This window comes from Heloderma suspectum, chromosome 3, assembly GCF_057233095.1.
Source record: "Heloderma suspectum isolate Gila_16-S chromosome 3, 16-S_ref, whole genome shotgun sequence".
NCBI lineage: Eukaryota > Metazoa > Chordata > Lepidosauria > Squamata > Helodermatidae > Heloderma > Heloderma suspectum.
The window spans coordinates 32630321-32650133 of record NC_139460.1 but is presented as its reverse complement, the minus strand read 5'-3'; the positions used below and the strand labels follow the sequence as shown (position 1 = coordinate 32650133).

General features: G+C 44.1%; 1 protein-coding gene across 6 annotated transcripts in view; it reads left to right on the top strand.

Moving 5' to 3' along the window:
* The window catches only part of CRYL1 (crystallin lambda 1), an 89261-nt gene that overhangs the window by 20802 nt on the left and 48646 nt on the right, over window positions 1-19813 (top strand). For 5 of the 6 annotated variants that reach the window (XM_084842826.1, XM_084842825.1, XM_084842823.1 and 2 more), the window contains one exon: window positions 9885-10011. In XM_084842826.1, the coding sequence (XP_084698952.1) occupies window positions 9885-10011 (127 nt within the window). Of the gene's footprint in view, window positions 1-1690; window positions 1816-9884; window positions 10012-19813 lie in introns of those variants that run through there. The other variant, XM_084842827.1, reaches the window with a different exon arrangement.

Here is a 19813-nt window from a genome sequence, read left to right as displayed (position 1 = left end):
TCCCTTTTGTCCTGTTTTCCTTTGATGATTTCCCTACCAATTGGAACCAATGGGAAGGCAGTTATGTACACCACCTCTGGGGCTGCCATAAATTTCCCCACCCTCCTATCTTGGGGGCATGTCTTGGGACCAGGAGGGTTTGGATCCAAAGCCTCCCCCATCTGCCCACAACATACTATGCTCATCATCTAAGGCCCTCCTCAAAGTGCCTCCTCCGAAGGAGGCAACATGGGAGAGAGTCTTCTTGGTGGTAACCCCCATTATGGGACAGTCTCCCCAGCGAGGCCCACTTGGCACCAATATTGTTATCTTTCTGGCTCCAGGTTAAGATCCTCCTCTGCTCTCAGGCATATATGATAAGGTTTTTAATTCAGGTCCTGTTGGTTGCAAAAATTGTTAGAGGGGTGAGCATGTGTGTGTGCATACACGTGCGCGCATCCACACGTGCACACTGTCTGTTTGTATGTGAACAGTGTTTATATTATCTACAGTATTTTATTTTATGTCATGGGCCGTGATACTTGTAACATTGCCTCGTCTTATCTACTTTCTTGCAAACTTAGGGCAGAATCCAACGCGGCACTTACACCCCTACTGATTCTCTTGTGCGCCATATATTCTGTTGCACAAGTGGTGGGTTCCCTTGTACTTCCCAGAGGAAGTCCTCAAATCAGCAGAAACACTCATTTCTCGATTGGGGCAGGTCGGTGGATCTCCCTAATGTGAGCTCCACTGACCTACCCCGTTCCAGAAACAAGTGTTTTCGCTCATTTCTGATACCCCCAGAAGCACTAAATCTCCGTTCTGCAAGCGGTGGGCGCCACTTGCAGATGGGAATTGGAGTGCAAGAGAATCAGCAGGGTATAAGCACCTTGTTTGATTCTGTCCCAAAAGTGAAGATTACAAATTTTATTTATCACTGATGAGAGTTTGTTTTTGCACTGCCATAATGGTCTTGCCCAGGTAAAAGCAGAATGGACAATCAAATGGAGTCATTGTGGAGCTCTCGGCTTTTCAGCAAAGCAGTTTGATGTCTCTGAGTACTTGGTAATAATGGATATTTATTTGTGTAAATAGGATTTTTGTTGCTCCTTGTTCAGAAGCATATTTTTACTGGGCTGAGTACTAGGCAAAAAGCCTGTTACCAGGTTATTTATTTATTTATTACATTTCTAGACCTCCCAGTAGACAAAGCTGTCTGGGCAGTTCACAACAATTAAAACCATAAAGTACAACGTGGTAAAATATAATATAAAAGTCTAAAACTATAGTATAAAATTAAAATAAAATGGGATGAATAAATAGGTAGCTACATAATATTGAGAATTGGGAGGTGCAAGAACCTGTGTCTAATTATTTCAGTCTTTATTTTAAAAAGTCAAAGAACGGATTCATATTTTCTGATAGGCATGAAGTGCAATCATCCAGGTAGTAGTATTGTTTTTGAATGGAAATGATATCATATTAGGCATGAGGATACTGGAGAAGAGCAGATTGATCTTCCCCCATCATGATCTCCTCAGAGTATGGATTAAGTGTGTGTCTGTGCTTGTGTTAAAACTGTCTGAGATAATGTGTCAGATGTTGTGCCTCTACTGAATGGGAATCTGCCTGAAACTGTAGAATCTGTGTTCCTTCCACATGTTACCAATATACATTTAGATATTTTTCATTTTGTGAAGAAGAAAATGTAGTTGCAGCAAGACTGAACGAAATAAAAAGCACTTGTGTGAGCAGATCTACAGTGGAAAAGCTGAAATTTCTCAAGAGGAGGATGGAAAACACCTTTGAGAAAGAATTGTCATATCCCTTCAGGTAGATAGGAACTATTCCTGAGATGCAGACTCTGCATTGCAAAGGGACAACATTTGAGCTGGGAGACACAATTGGCTTTTATGAATTATTAGCTTAAAAATAGAATTTTCATGGATGAGAGTGAAAAGACAGGTTGCTACCTGTAACTCTAGTTCTTTAAGTGGTAATCTGTGCATTCACACATATGAATTTGATTTGGGAAACTTCCGTAGCTGAAGAATTTGGGCAGGAACCCTTCTCCCGTCATCCCAGTGCGCATGTCCCTAGCGGGTTCCTGCTTATTCTTTCAGTTACTTGAGACCGACACTGTGGCCTTGGAACTGAGAAGAAATACCTTCAGTACCCAACATCACACTCGAGGATGACACAGAAGAGGGGACAGCGGGTGGGTTGTGTGAATGCACGGATTATCACTTGAAGAACTACAGTTACAGGTAGCAGCCTGTCTTTCTTCTTTTGGGTCTCTGGGCATCGTGCATATGGACGAGTAGCAAGCTAACTTACAAGGAAGTAGATTGGCATCCTATTACAACACAGAGGAAAAGACGGCACAACCAAAAGTACAGTCAGCTCTAGCCCGAACGTCCACTCTGTAATGTCTAACAAAGGTAGATGGTGTTGGCGAAGCTGCAGTGTGCCACAGTTCAGGGATGGCAACCCCCCTGTCAAATGCGACCGATGTTGCTACCGCACGAGTAGAGTGAGCTCAGACTGGGGCAGACAGTGTGAGTCCAGCCAGCTCATATGATAACTCAATAGTCTTGACAACCAAGGAAGCAAAGCACTGAGTCAAAGGTGGCTGGCCTTAATCTTGCCCCCATACAGATGAACAGGTGAGGTGAAAGTTGAAACTGCTCAGTCCTTGACTTGTAAAACACATCAGACATCAAGTGAATGCACAGTTGACTCCAAGGGCATAGATGGAGAAGCGAAGAATGCAGGCAGAATAATACCCTGATTTAAATGCAGTTCTGATACAACTTTGGGTAAGAAAGAAGGGCCTGGTGTGAGGACCACCTTGTCCTGGTGAAAGGTAAGGTAAGGCTGGTCTACTCTAAGTACACAGAGCTCACTAGCATGTCATGCAGATGTAACAGCCACCAGAAAAACAACCTTCCAGGAGGGAAGACACAAATCCATGGTCACCAAGAGCCCGAAGGACTTGGATGGCAGCGCCTTCAGCACCACAGACAGGCTCCAGCTAGGTACTGTAGAACGAATGAGTGGTGCCAGATTCCTAACCCCTTTTGGAAATCTCTTCACTACTGCATGCATGCAGACTCAATGGGAGGATGAAAAGCAGAGACAGCAGACAGATAAACTCTTAAAGATGACAACTTGAGCCCTTTCTCAAAAAGAGATGGAAGAAACTGGAGGATTTGGTGCAAGGAGCACCGAATCAGGTGAAAACCTTGAACTTGAGTAAAAGATGAAAAAGCAGCCCATTTCCTTGTGTAGGAGTACTATGTAGAAGACTTCTGCGTGGCATCGAGGATCCTCAGTACTGATGCAGGAACGGAGTCAGTCTCAGTCACCCAATCTTCCAGGTCATCAAGCAAAGAGTCGCAAGGTCTGGATGCCAGACCCTCCCATTCTCCCTGCTGAGGAGGGATGGGCACTTGAGTCATTCTGAATAGTGGAGTGAACCATGGCTGGTGAAGCCACCACAGCCTCATGATGATGGGATCAGTACCATCCATCCTGATCTTGGCCAGAACCCTTGTAATCAAGGGAAAAAGGAGGAAAAGGGTAATACAACACTCCTGTCCATTGGAGAACGAAGGCATCTCCCAGCGAACCCATGCCATGGCCTGCCTGACTGCATAAGGCTTGGCAAACAACATTGTGTTGTGTGGCAAAGAGATCCAACTCCAGTGTGCCCCAGAGGTGAAACAAGTCTCTCAGGACCGATCTGTCCAACTCCCATTCATGGGAGGTCAGCTTGGTCTGTCTGAGTTGGTCAGCCAAAACATTGTGCACTCTAGCAACATGGACTGCAACCAGTCCAGTCAGATGAGGTGAACACTACTGAAAAGATCTCAAGAATTAGGTCAAGGAGTTGAAGCAATCTCATACCCCCTTCCTTGTTGAGGTACACAATTACTGTAGTGTTATCTGGGATGATCTGGGCCAGTCTGACCACCAGGTCCAGCTCGAATGCTTGAAGAGCCTTTTTTTTTACGGCTCTGAGCTCTAGAAGGTTGATAGGTATTGACTCCAAGGCCAACCATTGCCCGTGGACCATGAGGCCAGAGCAGTGGGCTCTCCATCCCGAGAGCGACACATCCATGGTTACTACTAGGGATGGAGAAGATTGAAGGAAGGGCATGCCCACTGACAGGTTGGCTGGCACCATCCACCACCCTAAAGAGTTCCTGACATCCTGCGGAAGCCTCAGTTTGGTGTGATGGGCATCCATCTCAGTACAGAAGTTGAGTATGAGCCAGTTCTGAAGAGGCCTCATTTTCAACTGAGCGTAGTGGACCATAAATGTTGTTGCAGCCATAAGGCCTAATAGATGTTGGATCTTGAGCACTGAAGTGGACTTGCAGCAATTTAGCTCTGCTGCCAATGAGATCAGCACCTCCATTTGATCCTGGGGGAGAAACACTCTGCCCGAGCGGGAGTCTAGCAGTGCCCTGATGAACTGTAGAGCCTGGGTAGGTTGCAGATGAGACTTCTCGAGATTTAGACAAAGTCCCAGGCTCTGAAGGAGATTACAGGTCACCTCTATTGATAAAATAAGATGGCTGTGCATCAACGCCACCAGTCATCAATATACGGGGATATCTCATATCCAAAGATGGGAACAGACCACCACCATGCATTTGTTGAACACCCTTGGTGTGGTGGCTAGGCCGAAAGGTAGCACCTGGAACTGGTAGGTGTTGGTACTGATGACAAAGTGGAGGTAATACTGGTATGATTCTTCTATAGTGATGGGAAAGTATGCGTCCTTGAGGTCAATAGAGGCAAACCAATGTCCTCTGGATAGAAGAGGGAGTATCAACACTAGGGAAATCATACGGAACTTCCTCGGAGAGATATAAAGGTTTAACTCCTGCAGGTCCAGGATTGGCTGAAGACCTCTATCCTCCTTCGGAACCATGAAGTACCTCAGGTAAAAATCATCCCAAAGTTGAGCATGTGAGACTGGCTGAATTGCTCTTTTCTCCAGGAGCATCTGAAATTCGCAGTGGAGGACCTGGGATGGAGCAGTCACACACACGGTACCAAGCAGAGGGAGAGTGTCGAACTCAATCCTGTAGCCCCTGTGGACTATGGAAAGGACCCAGGAATCCGATGCGATGATGCACCGGGCCAGATGATAGGAGGACAGAAGAGTTCCAAAGATGGGAAGACAAGCAGAGGGACGAAAGGGAAGGGGATCTGAGTCAAAGGCGCTGCTTGTTTCTGCTGTCAGTTTTGTGGTGATAGCCACAAAATTTTGAACTCATGAAAGACTTTTTTGATGTTGTTGGTTGAGAATGCTGCTGCTGCAAAGACCCGGGTTGTTGAGGTTGATACCTGGTAGTGGAAGGTTGAAACCAACTCCATTGTCTTGGTGCCAGTTGGGGCATGAATCCCATTCAATGCACCATGGCACGGGCCTTCCGTGCTGAGTCCAACATGAGATTTTTAAGCCCATTGCTATGGAGGAATATAGTCTCCTCCCAGGTAGATCAAGGCATCTGCTTTCTTTATCAGTTGGAGAAGAATCTGCTTTCTGAGACTTTCCATGTGTAGCTTCTACCACCGTCGAGTTTGGAGCAGGGTGCTTGAATAGGTATTCTTCATTGGCTTCTTGCAAATGATACATTCCCTCCAAGCGCTTTGATGTTGGTGGCACAGTGGATAGGGCTTTCCAGGATGTTTTTATAGTCTCTTCCGGGGTAGGAAGGAGGGGTATGGCAACAGGTCAAGACAATTCATCATTCACTGCATCAAAAACTGGATCCAGAACCATGGAAGTTACTAGTTGGGTTTCCAAGCCCAAAGATTGAGCCATTATCATAATCTGATTAGAAAATAGTTCAAGGGCCTCTGACGGTGAGATGGCATAATTCAGTCCAACAACAGCATCAAGCAAGGAAATGCACATTGAGCAGGAGGACTGAGATGTGGTGTCAGACTGATAGCCTTCCATACTGGAGAATGGTGATTCCCCCAGCAGTGCCTGTGGTGGAGCTTGCCTGTCACCTTCCTTACAGGGAAGTGAAGACTCATCACCGGTGTTAACCTGTAACTGTGGCTGTAGCATGGCCAGTGGTTGCATTGGTGGCTGCAGCATGGCCAGCAGTTGGTCACAAAGCAAGGGTATTGGGACCTGGATTGTTTGCTGCGATTGTGGAACAGGATTAGGGACTGAAGGAGGCACTTGAAAGGTATCCTCTTGATTCAGAGGTCTCAACAAGATAGCTGATGGATGCCGATGGTAGCGACCCCAACAGCAGTATGGAAGGTTAGGATGGTGAGGGGGTTAGTACAGATTATATGGATCATACTGATCCTCATCCCAATCATGGGGTCTCCTCTATCGAGAATCACATGTTGGAGGCCTCTCCCAATCAGAGAAAGGTAATCTGGACTGATCTCTATCCGCTCATAAAGACTAAGGGAATGATCTCTGTTGAAAGAGTCAACTGAATATAGCAAATCCGGAGATCCCTGACGTCGGTCTTGAGATGTCAGTACTGGCTGTAATGGTAAAGGACAAGGTGGCAAAGTGGATGGACCAGTTGGGGATTGGTCCCTGATCTTACCCTCCAATGTAGAAGTTATCAGAAGGGGATCCACCAAAGGCATCGGGTTCACCATTGGAATCGGTGAGAATAACATTGGTGGAGCAGGAGGTGCAGTCGTCCATACAGGTGACCACCTTCAGTCCCAAGGCATTGGTGGAGGAATGGGAGATGCAGCTAGTACTGGAGGTCGCTGTCAATCCCGAGATGCTGAGCCAGAATTGGGAGCAGCAGTCAGAAGAAAAGGACATACTTGATCTCGAGGTGGGGTGCTGGGAGACACAACCAGTGCTGGAGGTAGCTGTTGATCCTGAGATGCCCAGGGAGGATTGGGGAGAGTGGTGGGGCCTGGGGGGCATGCTCAATCCTGAATAAAGTCATCCGACTTTTTATAAGTCTTTTTCTTCTTTTTAGGTTCTGAAGAAACACGCTAGCCTAAAGCTTTAGCCTTTGAAGCTTCACCCTTTTTGGTTAGCTTCTTAGCCAGTGAGAATGTCAAAGATTGACCTGGAGTGGGAGGATCTCGTGTACTCGGGGGGGGGGGTACGACTTTGAGGGGAAGATACCCCCACGCTGGGGTAGGCTCCTGCTCAGCAGTTGCTCTCAACCTGAGAGCAAGGTTGGCTTCTCTGCCATACCTTTTGGTTCTTCAACTCCTTCCAATGTTCGTTTCCAAAGAGCAGCTTTCAGTTGGTCAGAATGACTGCCAGCTTCGAAAAGGCTTGGCAATGAGGACAAGCCTCAACAATGTGCCCTTCCCCAAGGCAAAAACAGCAAAGAGAATGTTGGACGTTGGTAACTTAACCCTACAGTTGACTCACTTTCCAAATGGCACCTTAAGGGCCATATGCCTGTGAGGGCAATCGCGAGATCGCGAAAAAATAAATAGAAATAAAAACAACGCAAAGATTAAAGAGAGAAATACTTTGATAGGTAAGAAGAAAGATAGAATAAAACCTCAGCTCTGAAAACACTTTCAGATTGAAGTGAATGCAAGAGAAGTTCCCTCACAGGGCTGCCACAATGGCAGTCGAAAGAGAACTGAGGAAATAAGCAAGAACCTGCTATGGACATGTGCACTGGGACTTTGGGGGAAGGGTTCCCGCCAAAATTCCTCTGCTTTAGAAGTTTCCCAAATCAAGGCTCCACAGAGGCGCAGAGCCCATCCATATGTGTGATGCAGAGAGACCACAAAGAACATTCTGTACGTTGTCTTTCGTTTTGAAAGTTATCACTTTCATTTTAACTTGCTATCTGTTCTGGTTTTGAAGTTTTCCCCTATCCTAAAGTATTTTTTGGCAGGAAGCAGATTTTTAAATTACTTGTTTTTAATTTTATGTAACTCCCTACTCCAACATGCTAATGTTAGTGCAGCCATTTTTAGTTCCTGACCAAAAAGGGGGGAGCAAACAGGCCACATCCTTTTGGTATACTGTTAATTACCCCTCCAGGTCACAAACGAGCTTTTAGGTTTCAAATGTTACAATATCATGCTTAAAGGTGCTCATGTATATCTCAATTTGTTACAGCTAAACTAGGGAGTCCTGTAGTGTTAGTACCAATGTAATAATTGCAAATATCTGTGCCTTTCTATAGCACAGATCAAGACTGGAAAAACACTCCCTGTTTTGGAGAGCTGGCAACAGATTTTTACTCAAGGAATTCTGTGCAAAACTGAAAAGCTTCATATCCCTGGGATTCAGCACCATATTTCTGGAAACCTCAGTGATTATACGCTTGAATTTTTTCCCCTAGCCCTGAAACAAACAATATTTTATGTCCTAAACATACACCAATTGTTCAGTTGGGTAGGTAGGTACTGAGGCACCAGCTGTTGGGAGTGCTGCTGAGCACAGGCAGTGGGAGAAGTAGTTTAGATTCTGAAGAAGAACCGCCAGACATGGGGGAGGTATGTTCTCAGGCAGGTCCAGACATGGCTAGGCAGGCTCCTCAGGTTTCAAAGGTCCAGCTGGAGGAGGAAGGTCCCTCTTCAAACACAGCCCCCCGTCCCCCATGAGAGACAGCGAACAGGGAGAGGCAGGGTTTGGGGAATCTGAATTAATAGATGCAAGACGCAGAGCCAAGAGGGACATGGCCGGAGCAGAACTGAGAAGGTCTTCCCAATTGGCCCTTCGTGAACAGCGGCACTTAGAAGCCGAGAGAGAGAGAGAGAGCTCCCCCCAGCCCTTAAGTTAGGCTAGTGAGACCGACTTTCTTTCAAACAGTGGGCAACTTTCATAGCTACCTTTTGAAGGCATTTCCTTGCAGACTGAGAGTCACTGAGAATTTGCATCTGTATGACCCTTTGTGGTAATGGATTAAAAGCTGTAGATTGAAGCCTCTTGTCTGTGTTTGATTTGGCGTTTGATGTTCAGGGTGGGTAAAAGGAATCCTGACACCAGCCTATGTGAAATTCTTGCACATGTGTATAAAAATGGCCAGAGGTGAGAAGGGACTTGCAACCTATAGCAGTGGAATAGGTGCTGCTTTTGCCCATCCCGTCTTGAACCAGCTGTGCCTGCACCCTTGCAGATACTTGACTCTGTCCATGACCTGTGCCTTTTAGAGGTGTGATAGGATTTTCTTACACTGAGCACCACGGTGAACTCCATTATCCAATAATGGAGAGATTCATGCAAAAGCTTTTAGAATGGTCCACTCCTCTCTGCACAGTTTATCTCTTTCTTTTCAGGGCTCAGTGGACCTAAATTCTGAGGGACTCTTAAACCTGGCAATCTTGTAGTGAGACACATGTGCATAAGCTGTCTCATGCTTTTCGGCAGATTCAAACTTCCTGTTGCGTCTGTTGTATGGTACTACAGCAGCCTTCCCCAGCCTAGTGCGCTCCAGATGTTTTGTACTACAGCTCCCAGCATTCCTGACCATTGGCCATGCTGGATGGGGCTGATGGGGGTTGACATTGACAATATCTGGAGGGCACCAGGCTGGGGAAGGCTACACTAGAGAGTAACATACATTGCACCATGCAAGGTACATTGCACCTTGTTCTATGAGCATCCCATCATGCAGTGTGTGAAATAGTTAAAAGAGTGCAATAGGGAAAGAACAGGCTGCCTGAATCTAGCCCAGCCTTTCCCTGCTGGTGCCCTGTAGATGTTTTGGACTACAATTCTCAACATTCCTAACCATTGACCATGCTGGCTGAGGCTGATAGGGGTTGATGTCCAAAACATCTGCGGGCACCAGGTTCAGGAAGGCTGATCTATTAGATTTTTTTGTTAGACTATTACATGCAACCAACACCATGTCATTCGGGAAATGAATAACACTAATAATTCTGTTGTTATTTTTCTGTTCTTTAAATAGCAAACAAATGAAAGAACTAGAAAAGACAGGAATGTTGAAAGGGTCACTGAAAGCCGATCAGCAGCTCGCTCTCATTAGTGGCTGCACAGATTTAAAAGCAGCAGTAGAGGGTGCCGTTTATATTCAGGTGAGTACATGCATGTTCCATTTCAAATGGGTGAAGACACCTGTGATAGTTTATCAATAAACTAATGACTTATTGATGTGTAAACATGTGTTCAGTTATTGGCTGTATTAATTTAAAGATGTCTTTCAGTTAATGAAACTAAAAACACTGGCCTGTTGTTACAAACATGATGAGTAAACTTCACGCTTAGTAGGGAGCGACTAATCATTACCATTCAGTAATATTTTTACACTGCCTAGAGCTTAATAGAACAAAATCCTGTGTCACCAGGTGCCTTTTCTTTGGCAATTCATGTGCTGATTTTTAAAAACTTAATAGTTCGTAGTTCTAATTTTTTAATACAAAAGCAATAAACAATATATAAACAGGGAAAGGGGGGGAAGGAAGGAAGGAAGGAAAAGGGAAGTAAAAAGAGAGAAGGCTGGGGTTATAATACACATTCTGATACCTCAGTGTTCGCTATAGTTACAGATCCTCTACTTTAGCTCACAGTGCTAAGTTTAAAATTAGAAATTGTTTATGCATACAAATTACTGTATGTAGACCAGATGTCCAAATATGGCTGAAGCTGTCAGTGGTAAAACGTGCACTCAAAGGTAGCAAGAGCTATAAGCTTCTCTGTCCCTTGAATAACAGATAATGAATGGGGAGTTATCCTTCCATCCCTGCAAACTTCAGGTTTGCAGAACCATTTCTGTTGTCCATCTGACAGTTTCTATACTACAGGTATTTAATTCAGGAGTGGGTGAACATTAGCAACTTTCAACAACCTTTCAACAACTAAGTACAGTATATACAATAATTTATGTGCTAAATTAGTAATCGATTTAAACCCAGTGTGCTATTTGTTTCTTTAAGTCAGTCATTGTAGGGAATATGTAAAATGTTCAGAAATCTGGTTGAAGGAGATATTATTTGTATAGAGTTATGGTGTGATGACCATTGAGGGACGTGGAGAGGGCACGCAGAATGTTAATGAATAGGCAATTTGAATGCCTCAAGTACAGAAAATGGAAGTTCTGTTACAATTGCTCCAGTTCTGTGATACTCCAGATAAATAAACTGAGTAGTGAAGTTAGCGAACGGGTCATATTGTACATCTTGCTATACTCATCTTGCACATAGCCCATAAGGCTGCAATCCTATACTCATGTACCCGGGAGTGAGCCCAATTGAACTCAGTGGGACTTACTTCTGAGTAGATATGCAAAAGATTGTATTGTGTTGTTTGCAGGTATCCTAAGGGACAGTTCAAACATACTAGCTTGTCGTTGCTCCTGGAGAACCCTTTCCTGTGCCAGTAATAATCCACATGCAGGAAATAGCACATTCAAGTTACATAAAGGATACCCAGGACAAAATGGTAAATTGAAAAACTACCCCACTTTGGAAACAGGACAAGCAAAATGTTGCAGTGTGGAGTGCGCCTGTTTACGGTTCCAGTCAGACATATCCCTTCCAACTGCCCAGAGAGCTTCAGCTATTGGGCAGTATAGAAATGTAATAAATAAATAAAATTCTGCTTCCCTCACTCAGTTTTCCATTTTGCCCCCAAACAGTGAGTTAGCATTCTGTGGGCACTGAGCTGCTCAGTCCTCATTAGTCTTTTGTGGGAAGAGTCCCCCTCTCCAGGATTCTAAAAAATATTTTTCATATTTCTGTATAACTTGGGGTTCCCCCAAGCTTGCTGATACCTCTTGTGTGTTGGTGGTAGCATTTTCACTACATAAGCAACGGCACTGGCAGCCTGAACATCAGAAATAGTGGGAATGATACTATGTATGGCATAAACAACAAAGAGTCTTCTGGTACCCCAATGGCTAATAAATATATTATGGCATCAGGTAAAATCTGACCCTCACACATCAAGCTCTGCAGATTGTGGAGATGCCAAAAGTCAGTCTTAAGAAAATGTTTTAGGAGATTGTTTTGCAGTACTGGCTTCAGATAAGAAACAATATGTCCCACTGGAGGGAGCCAGTGTGCTAAAGATACTGCTGAAGCAACTGTAATATGATTAACTGACCTCTCCAGCAGGCTATGATTTTCATACACTTTCTGTATGGCCAGTGGATCCCGAGCACTGGCTTAGCCTTCTGCTGCTCCAGGCGTTTTCAGTTGCAGCCCTACAATGGCAGAGCTGGCACTGCTGTCAGAGGGCATGTCATACCCAACATAGGAATTTGCCTTATACCAAGCCAGACTATTAGTCCATAAAGCTCAGTATTGTCTACACCAGCCTTTTCCTACCTGGCACCCTCCAGATGTGTTGGACTACAAGTCCCATCATGCAATTGCCCACCCTGTCAGGGATGATGGGAATTGTAGTCCAAAATGTTGGGAGGGCGCTGGGTTGGGGAAAGCTTGTCTGCACTAACTGGCAGCAGCTCTCTAGGGTTTCAGACAGGAGATGCCAGGGATTGAACCTGGTACCTTCTGCATGCAAACCATGAGCTCTGCCACTGAGCCACGGCCCTTCCCAAAGTACTTGGGGGTTCTGTTACAGATACCTAGTGCATCAGTTCTCAACACATGGGCGAATCTGGCAGTGTTTCTTCTATAGCGTCACAATAAGACATAGCGACAAAAGGATGGGCACCAAATAACAAACAAGGCAATCACTGACCAAGTGGGTATTTACCAAAAAGATGCTATTTCTGCTACAGGCTGGCTAGTTAAGCCCTCTTCTTTCATTACACTGGAACCGGCTTGAAGTATACTGGGGTCTGAATAGAAGAGGGTATGTAATTTCATTGTGTCATTTGAACTTAGGGCAGTATCCAGTGCAACAGTAGCGCTAATGTAAATTACGTTGTGCTAGCATAAACCACCTCTAGCCCAGTGCCAATAGTGCTTTCTGGTACGACAGGTTTCCCCATTAGACCAGCAAGTGCTACTGGTGTTGGGCTAGAGGTCATTCATTCTAGCACAGTATAATGTATGATAGCACTAGTGTTGCATTGGATACTGCCTTTAGCCACCAACACTGTCTCCCACCTCTCTAACCCCCTGCCCCCAACACACCCATTAAGGATGTTCATGTATAGTGCATAAGAATAAGAGAAGACACAAGGAAGAGGCTCTTCTCAGTGATGCCTCCACCCACTGCCCCAGTTATGGAATTCTCTCCCCAATAATGTCCATTTAGTACCAAACTGTCATCTTCTCAGTGCCAGGTTAAGTCTTTATTCCCAGGCATTTGATAACATATGAAGGGCCTTTTTAATGTTAGTTGTTTTTTCAGGTCCCAGTATTTTATTGTTAATTGTTTTTAGCTATTTCAAACTGTTTTACATTTTTGTTATGTTAAAGGTTTTATATTTATATATATCATGTTGCATTTTAAATTTTGTGAACCACCCAGAGAGCTTTGGCTAGTGGGTGCTATAGAAATGTGAAAAATGAAATGAAATAAATATATTAGAATTATAACATTTGGGAGTCTCTTCAAGAATTTTTCAGCCTCCTTTTGTTTCTTATTTATAACTTTCTATGTCTTTCCTTTATATGATATAGCAGTTTAACTTATGTCATAACTATAACGTTATTGTACGTTAGTCCTGTACAATAATGCAAATATTCTTCAAATATTTATTTCCCATCATAATATAAATACCTCTGTCCTTCAAAGCCTGCTTTTCAGTTTACTTGGACCATAGTCATTTACAAAATAAGAAAGGTCCAGGTCCACAGTTCTGGGGTCATTTTAGAGTCCCAGCTATCCATGGAGGCTCAGGTGTCAGCTGTGAACCGGGTGGTGCTGTACCAACTCCGTCTGATACAGCGGCTGCGCCCCTACCTCCTTAACCATCTGCTCCCATCAGTAGTTCATGCTCTGGTCTCCTCTCACCTAGAACTACTGTAATGTGCTCTATGTGGAGTTACCCTTGAAGATGGTTCGGGAGTTGTAGCTAGTGTAGAGCGTGGCGGCCTGCCTGATTAAAGGCAGCTGTCGGTGAGACCACATCACTCCAGTGCTGAAGGAGTTGCACTGGTTACCAGTTGTTTTCCGGGCCCAATTCAAGGTGTTGGCATTGACCCTTAAAACCCTATATGGTTCTGGCCTAGTCTATCTTAAGGAGCACCTCCAGCAACACAGGGGATGCCGCTCAACGAGATCAGCCTTGGAAAGCCTTCTGTCAGTCCCATCAGCCAGGACAGCTAGGCTGATGAGGACTAGGCAGAGGGCCTTTTCTGTGGTGGCCCCCACTCTGTGGAATTCCCTCCCTAGTGACCTCCGCCATGCCCCCTTCTTGATGAGCTTCCACCAGGCTTTGAAAACCTGGCTGTTCAGGTGGGCATTTGGGGTGGGTTAGGGTTTTCTTTAGAGCAATGTTGTTTTGTTCAGTTGGTTATGTAAATTTGTTGTATTACATGTTGTTATTTGTATCGTACGCCGCCTAGAGTGGCTGGGTAGCCGGACAGATGGGTGGCTAATAAATCTAATAAATAAATAAATGTGATTGCCTTTTTTTAAAAAAAAGCTCTGGGCATAGTCTAACCAAATTTAATCACTTTTAATTTCAGTGGGAGATCTAAACATGTTCTTAAAAGTCCCACTAATCTCAATAGAATTTTTTTTAAAAAATTGTTTTAAAGGCCATTGCTCTCAGTAGTTAATGAATGAGCTTTTTGATGTTGTAACTCTGCGATTTATACAGTGGTTATAACAGACTGTTGTGTGGGGAAGTAAGACATTTGATATTCTTCTTGACAACCATCTTTTTTGCAGCCTTAAACCATCTTTCAAATATCAGTTTTATGCACATTGGTTTGCATACAATATACTGGCTGCCAAAAAGGAGCACACAAGTGTAGTATTTGCTTACCAGAAGGTTCTGATTTTTACAAAGTTACATGAGCATTCTGTTCTCCCCCTGCCCTTAAGATTAGGATTCTTGAAAGTCAGAATTTTTTCTTACATCCTCTTGCAAGTATGAACCACATGTCACCTTTTTGGACTTTGCCTTTTGTTAGAAGAAAACTTCATTCACCACGACTAGCAATAGCCCTGGGTTATTTTGTAAGTAAAGTGCAGCTACTGAGTTACTACAGTAAATCTTCTCTACTAATGGCTAACTTTTATTAACATCAGTGGAAATCTGATAAAACAAATTAGACAGCTAAAGTCTTATTTAGTATCCATCAAGCACCACCACTCTCATTACTGTAAGAAATCATAATTGATTCAGGCCTGATAAAGTCTCATTTGGGAAATGTTCATATATATTAAAATTTATTATATTAATTAAATTAATATATTAAAGTAGTTAGTCTATATGATCAAACATCAAATCAAAGATGCATAACTGGGCTTTCTTTTTATAACCTACATTCTCAGCTCCTAAAGTTCTGCTACACTCTACATCTAGCACAGCTTGCCTCAAAAAAGAACTCTCACTTGGACTTGTCAAAATTATTGAACAGCTAAGACATTTGTTTTCTTTGAACAATCAGTTTTAATAATATTTTCTGTATCTCAGATGTGCTGTATCTTAGATCTGTATCTTTAATGTGCTAAGATGAGAAATTCACAGCTCGGTGGATCAGGTGTAGCCCCTCGTGATCAGTGTATGTCAGCTTGCACCCCATCCATGCACCTATGCATTTCATTCTTCCAGTCTTGTTTGGGTGGCCATCCCCACCCATCATGGGCCATGCCCACAACAGCTGGGATTGTAAAGGGAATCAGCAGGGGCTATATTCAGTGCCTTCTTCAAGAGGGTGAAATATGAAGAAGGGTGGGAGAAGCCTGCTCACAAAAGTATATTATCAAGAAAGTCTCAGAGTGATACTGCTCCATATCATCATCTGCTGAGTACTTTGCAATTGGTTCATTCTGAAGAAGCTGTTGCTGTGGAGCATGAGTGCAGAATCTTAGCCCGTGGGCCAAATCTAGCTCACCTGGGGTCTCAGTGTGACTCTCTGGGGTTCTCCAGATGGCTGTACCCCCTTTTCCCTGACCACCAATTGTTTGGTGGTTTTCTATCTTTTGCACAGTTTTCTACCATTTAAAAAGGTACTGGCAGCAGATGGTTTAAGCTAAAATATACAAGTTGTTCTGGAATTTTGGCCCTGCCCCATTTGCCTTTGGCCCTGCCCACTACTGGAGTGCAGTCCTGAGCGTTTCTCTGAAATTAAATTCAGCCCTCAGGGTGAAAGAAGTTCAACACCCCTGCTGTGGAGGTAGGTGTGATTGTGATGGTAGTGGAGGATCCAGCACAGAAATGAACATCGAGAGCATCTAGGTTAAAATAAATGGAGCAAAGAATAAAAGGAACATGGTGGTCGGAGTCCACTACCAGCCACCCAATCAAGGAGAAGATGAGGATGAAACTTTTGAAAAGCAAATGGCACTGTTTCAAGGAAGCATGATGTAGTAGTAATGGGAGACTTTGATTTCCCCGATATCTGTTGGGAGACAAATCTGCAAAATATGGGCCCTCCAAGAAATTCCTGACTTGTGTTGCTGATAACTTCCTCCTACAGAAGGTGGAGGGAGGAACTAGAGGATCAGCTATCCTTGACTTGATCCTAACCAACAGAGATAACTTCTGTGGATAAAGTAGCAGTTATGGGAACTCTGGGGGAAAGTGACCATGTTACACTTAAGTTTTTGGTTCTAAAGGAAGCAAAAGCTGAGTGTAGCCAAACACATACCTTGGATTTTAGGAAAGCCAATTTTAATAAAGAATGATAAGTAAGGTCCCATGGCAAGCGACTCTAATGAGAAAAGGGTCCAAGATGGGTGGGAATTTTTAAAAAAGGAAATTCTAAAGGCACAATTACAAACAATTCCAAAAAGAAAAAAAGGCAGAAAACAACAGAAGAAGCCAATGTGACTTCACAAAACGCTTAGAGACGACCTGAAAACAAAAAACAACACACATAGGAAGTGGAAGGAAGGCCAAGCTACAAAGGAAGAGTAGAGGCAAGTAGCACAGAATTGCAGGGATGGCATCAGGAAGGCTAAAGCTGAGATGTAGCTGAGGTTAGTGAGGGATGCTAAAAGTAACAAAAAGGCTTTCTTCAGATACGTGCATACTAAAAGACAGAGGAAAGAAATGGTGGTTCAACTATTCAATGAGGATGGCAAATTATTTATTTATTTAATAATAAATAAAATAAATAAAAATGATAACAGATGACAAGGAAAAGGCAGAAGTGCTCAATTCCTACTTGTCAGGAATGAACTGAGCATGTGGAGATAGCTAGCAGCTCAGATTCAGAATGGGAACAGCCGGAACAGGGGGAGGCTCCCTCCCTAATGAGCTCAGATATGGCAAAGCCTTCTTCTCAAGACCTTGGCACACAGATGGCTTGGCTTGGAGGGCCCCTCCTCCATGAGAACTGAGGTCTCAGGGGAGGAGGAGAGTGAGGGGTGTGACTTGAGGGATTCTAGGATCTGTCGCAGAGCGAAGCGGGAAAAGTTAGCGGTGGAGCTCAGATGCTCCACCAGGTTGGCTATGCGGGATAGCCTACGTAGGCGGGAGCAACTGTAAGGGAGGGGCATTCCCCCCTAAGCTAGTCTGGCCAGGAAGTTCTTGTTCAAACTGTGGGCAACTTGTCTAACTTCCACTTTGGCTCCTCTATTGGTATTCATATTTGTGTGGAGTAGCTGTTTCCTTTGTAGCCTGAGAGTTGCCTAAAATTTGCCTTTGTAAGGATCCTGGACATTAACTAATAAAGTAGTGAGCCTGAAGCCTGGTATCTTGGAGAGTGTTGATTGCAAAGGGGGAGGATGAAGGAATGTGACACCACTTTGGCTCAGTCTTCTCCCGAAAGAGGGTCTATGACACCCCACCCCACCCCGGCAAAGGCAAAGTACAGGATGAAGGGGCAGGATTGCAGCTTTAGATTGACAGGCATATGGTCAAGGAACACCTAATTACTTTGAATGAGTTCAGATCTCCAAGGCCAGATGAACTGCATCCTAGAGTAATAAAGGAACTGGCAGAAGAACTCTTAGAACCACTGTCTATTATCTTTGACAAATCATGGAGGACGGGGGAAGTGCCAGATGACTGGAGGAGGGCTAATGTTGTCCTTGTCTTCAAAAACCTAGGAACTACAGACCAGTCAGCCTGGCATCAATCTCTGGGAAAATTCTGGAGCGGATTATAAAGCAATCCATCTGTAAGCACCTTGAAAACAATGCAGTGATTACTCGAAGCCAACATGGATTTGTCAAGAACAAATCCTGCCAGACGAATCTGATCTCAGTTTTTGATCAGGTAACCTCCCTTGTGGACTGTGGGAATGCTGTGGACATAATATATCTTGACTTCAGCAAAGCTTTTGACGAAATGCCCCATGATATCCTGATTAGCAAACTAGCTAAAAGTGGGCTAGATGAAACAACTATCAGGTGGATCCACGGTTGGCTACAGAATCGGACTCAAAGAGTGCTTATCAATAGGATCTTCTCAAACTGGGGAGAGGTAACGAGCGGGGTACCGCAGGACTCAGTCCTGGACTCAGTGCTCTTCAATGTTTTTATTAATGACTTGAATGAGGAGTTGCAGGGAATGCTTACCAGAGTTGCAGATGACACAAAATTGGGTGGGATAGCTAATGCCCTGGAAAACAGAAACAAAATTCAAAGTGATCTTGATAGGAGTGCTGGGCAGAAAATAGCAGAATGAAATTTAATAGGGATAAATGCCAAGTTCTGCACCTAGGAAAAAGAAACCAAATGCTCAGTTACAAGATGGGCGATACTTCGCTCAACAATACTACAAGCAAGAAGGATCTTGGAATTGTTGTAGATCACAAGCTGAATATGAGCCAACAATGTGATGTGGCTGCAAAAAAGGCCAATGCTATTTTGGGCTGCATTAATAGAAGCATAGCTTCCAAATCCCGGGAAGTACTAGTCCACCTCTACTCAGCACTGGTTAGGCCTCATCTGAAGTACTGTGTCCAGTTCCGGGCACCACACTTTAAGAAGGATGCAGACAAACTGGAAAAGGTTCAGAGGAGGACAATGAAGATGATCAGAGGACTAGAAAGCCCTATGAGGAGAGAAGAACTGGGCATGTTTAGCCTTGAGAAGAGAAGACTGAGAGGAGATATGATAGCACTCTTCAAGGACTTGAAAGGTTGCTACAGAGAGGAAGGCCAGGATCTCTTCTCGATCATCCTAGACACGGAATAATGGGCTCAAGTTACAGGAAGCCAGATTTTGGCTGGGGGTTGGACTCGATGGTCTTATAGGCCCCTTCCAACCCTATTATTCTATGATTCTATGAACGTCACATGCAGTTTAGCGTAGTCCACCACCCAATAGACACATACTGTTATGGCCTACTGAGCATATAAAATGTCCTATGATATATATGGAATTCATATTTACTTGCTTTAACCAGTGTAAATCCAGTATTTTATGAAGGCAAAAATGTATTAAGACAATTCTCTCCCCCAATACACACACACACACACCAAGATCACCTAATACTGCAGCATCTAACTCCTGTTCAGCAGGTGGTGATAATGGAATATGTACCAAACACCCAGTCACGCAGCAACAAGGAGTATTTCTGGCCATGGCCAATAGACATCTATCATTTCAAAGGAAATGCTGGAGCACTGCAAAACTGTATATGAAATAACCTGAAACAGACCTAGTGGAAGTAGGCCTAGGGGAGGAAGCGTTGCTTGCCACCCTCTCTGCAAGGCATGTTTAACACAGTGGAAATAGGGGCTCTCTTTCCCACTTCCCACTTTCTTATGTAATCAGGACAGCATCCTGCATGAAGTCCTGCTAGGAGTGGAAGAGCAGAGTGAAGCCTTCCCTCAGCTT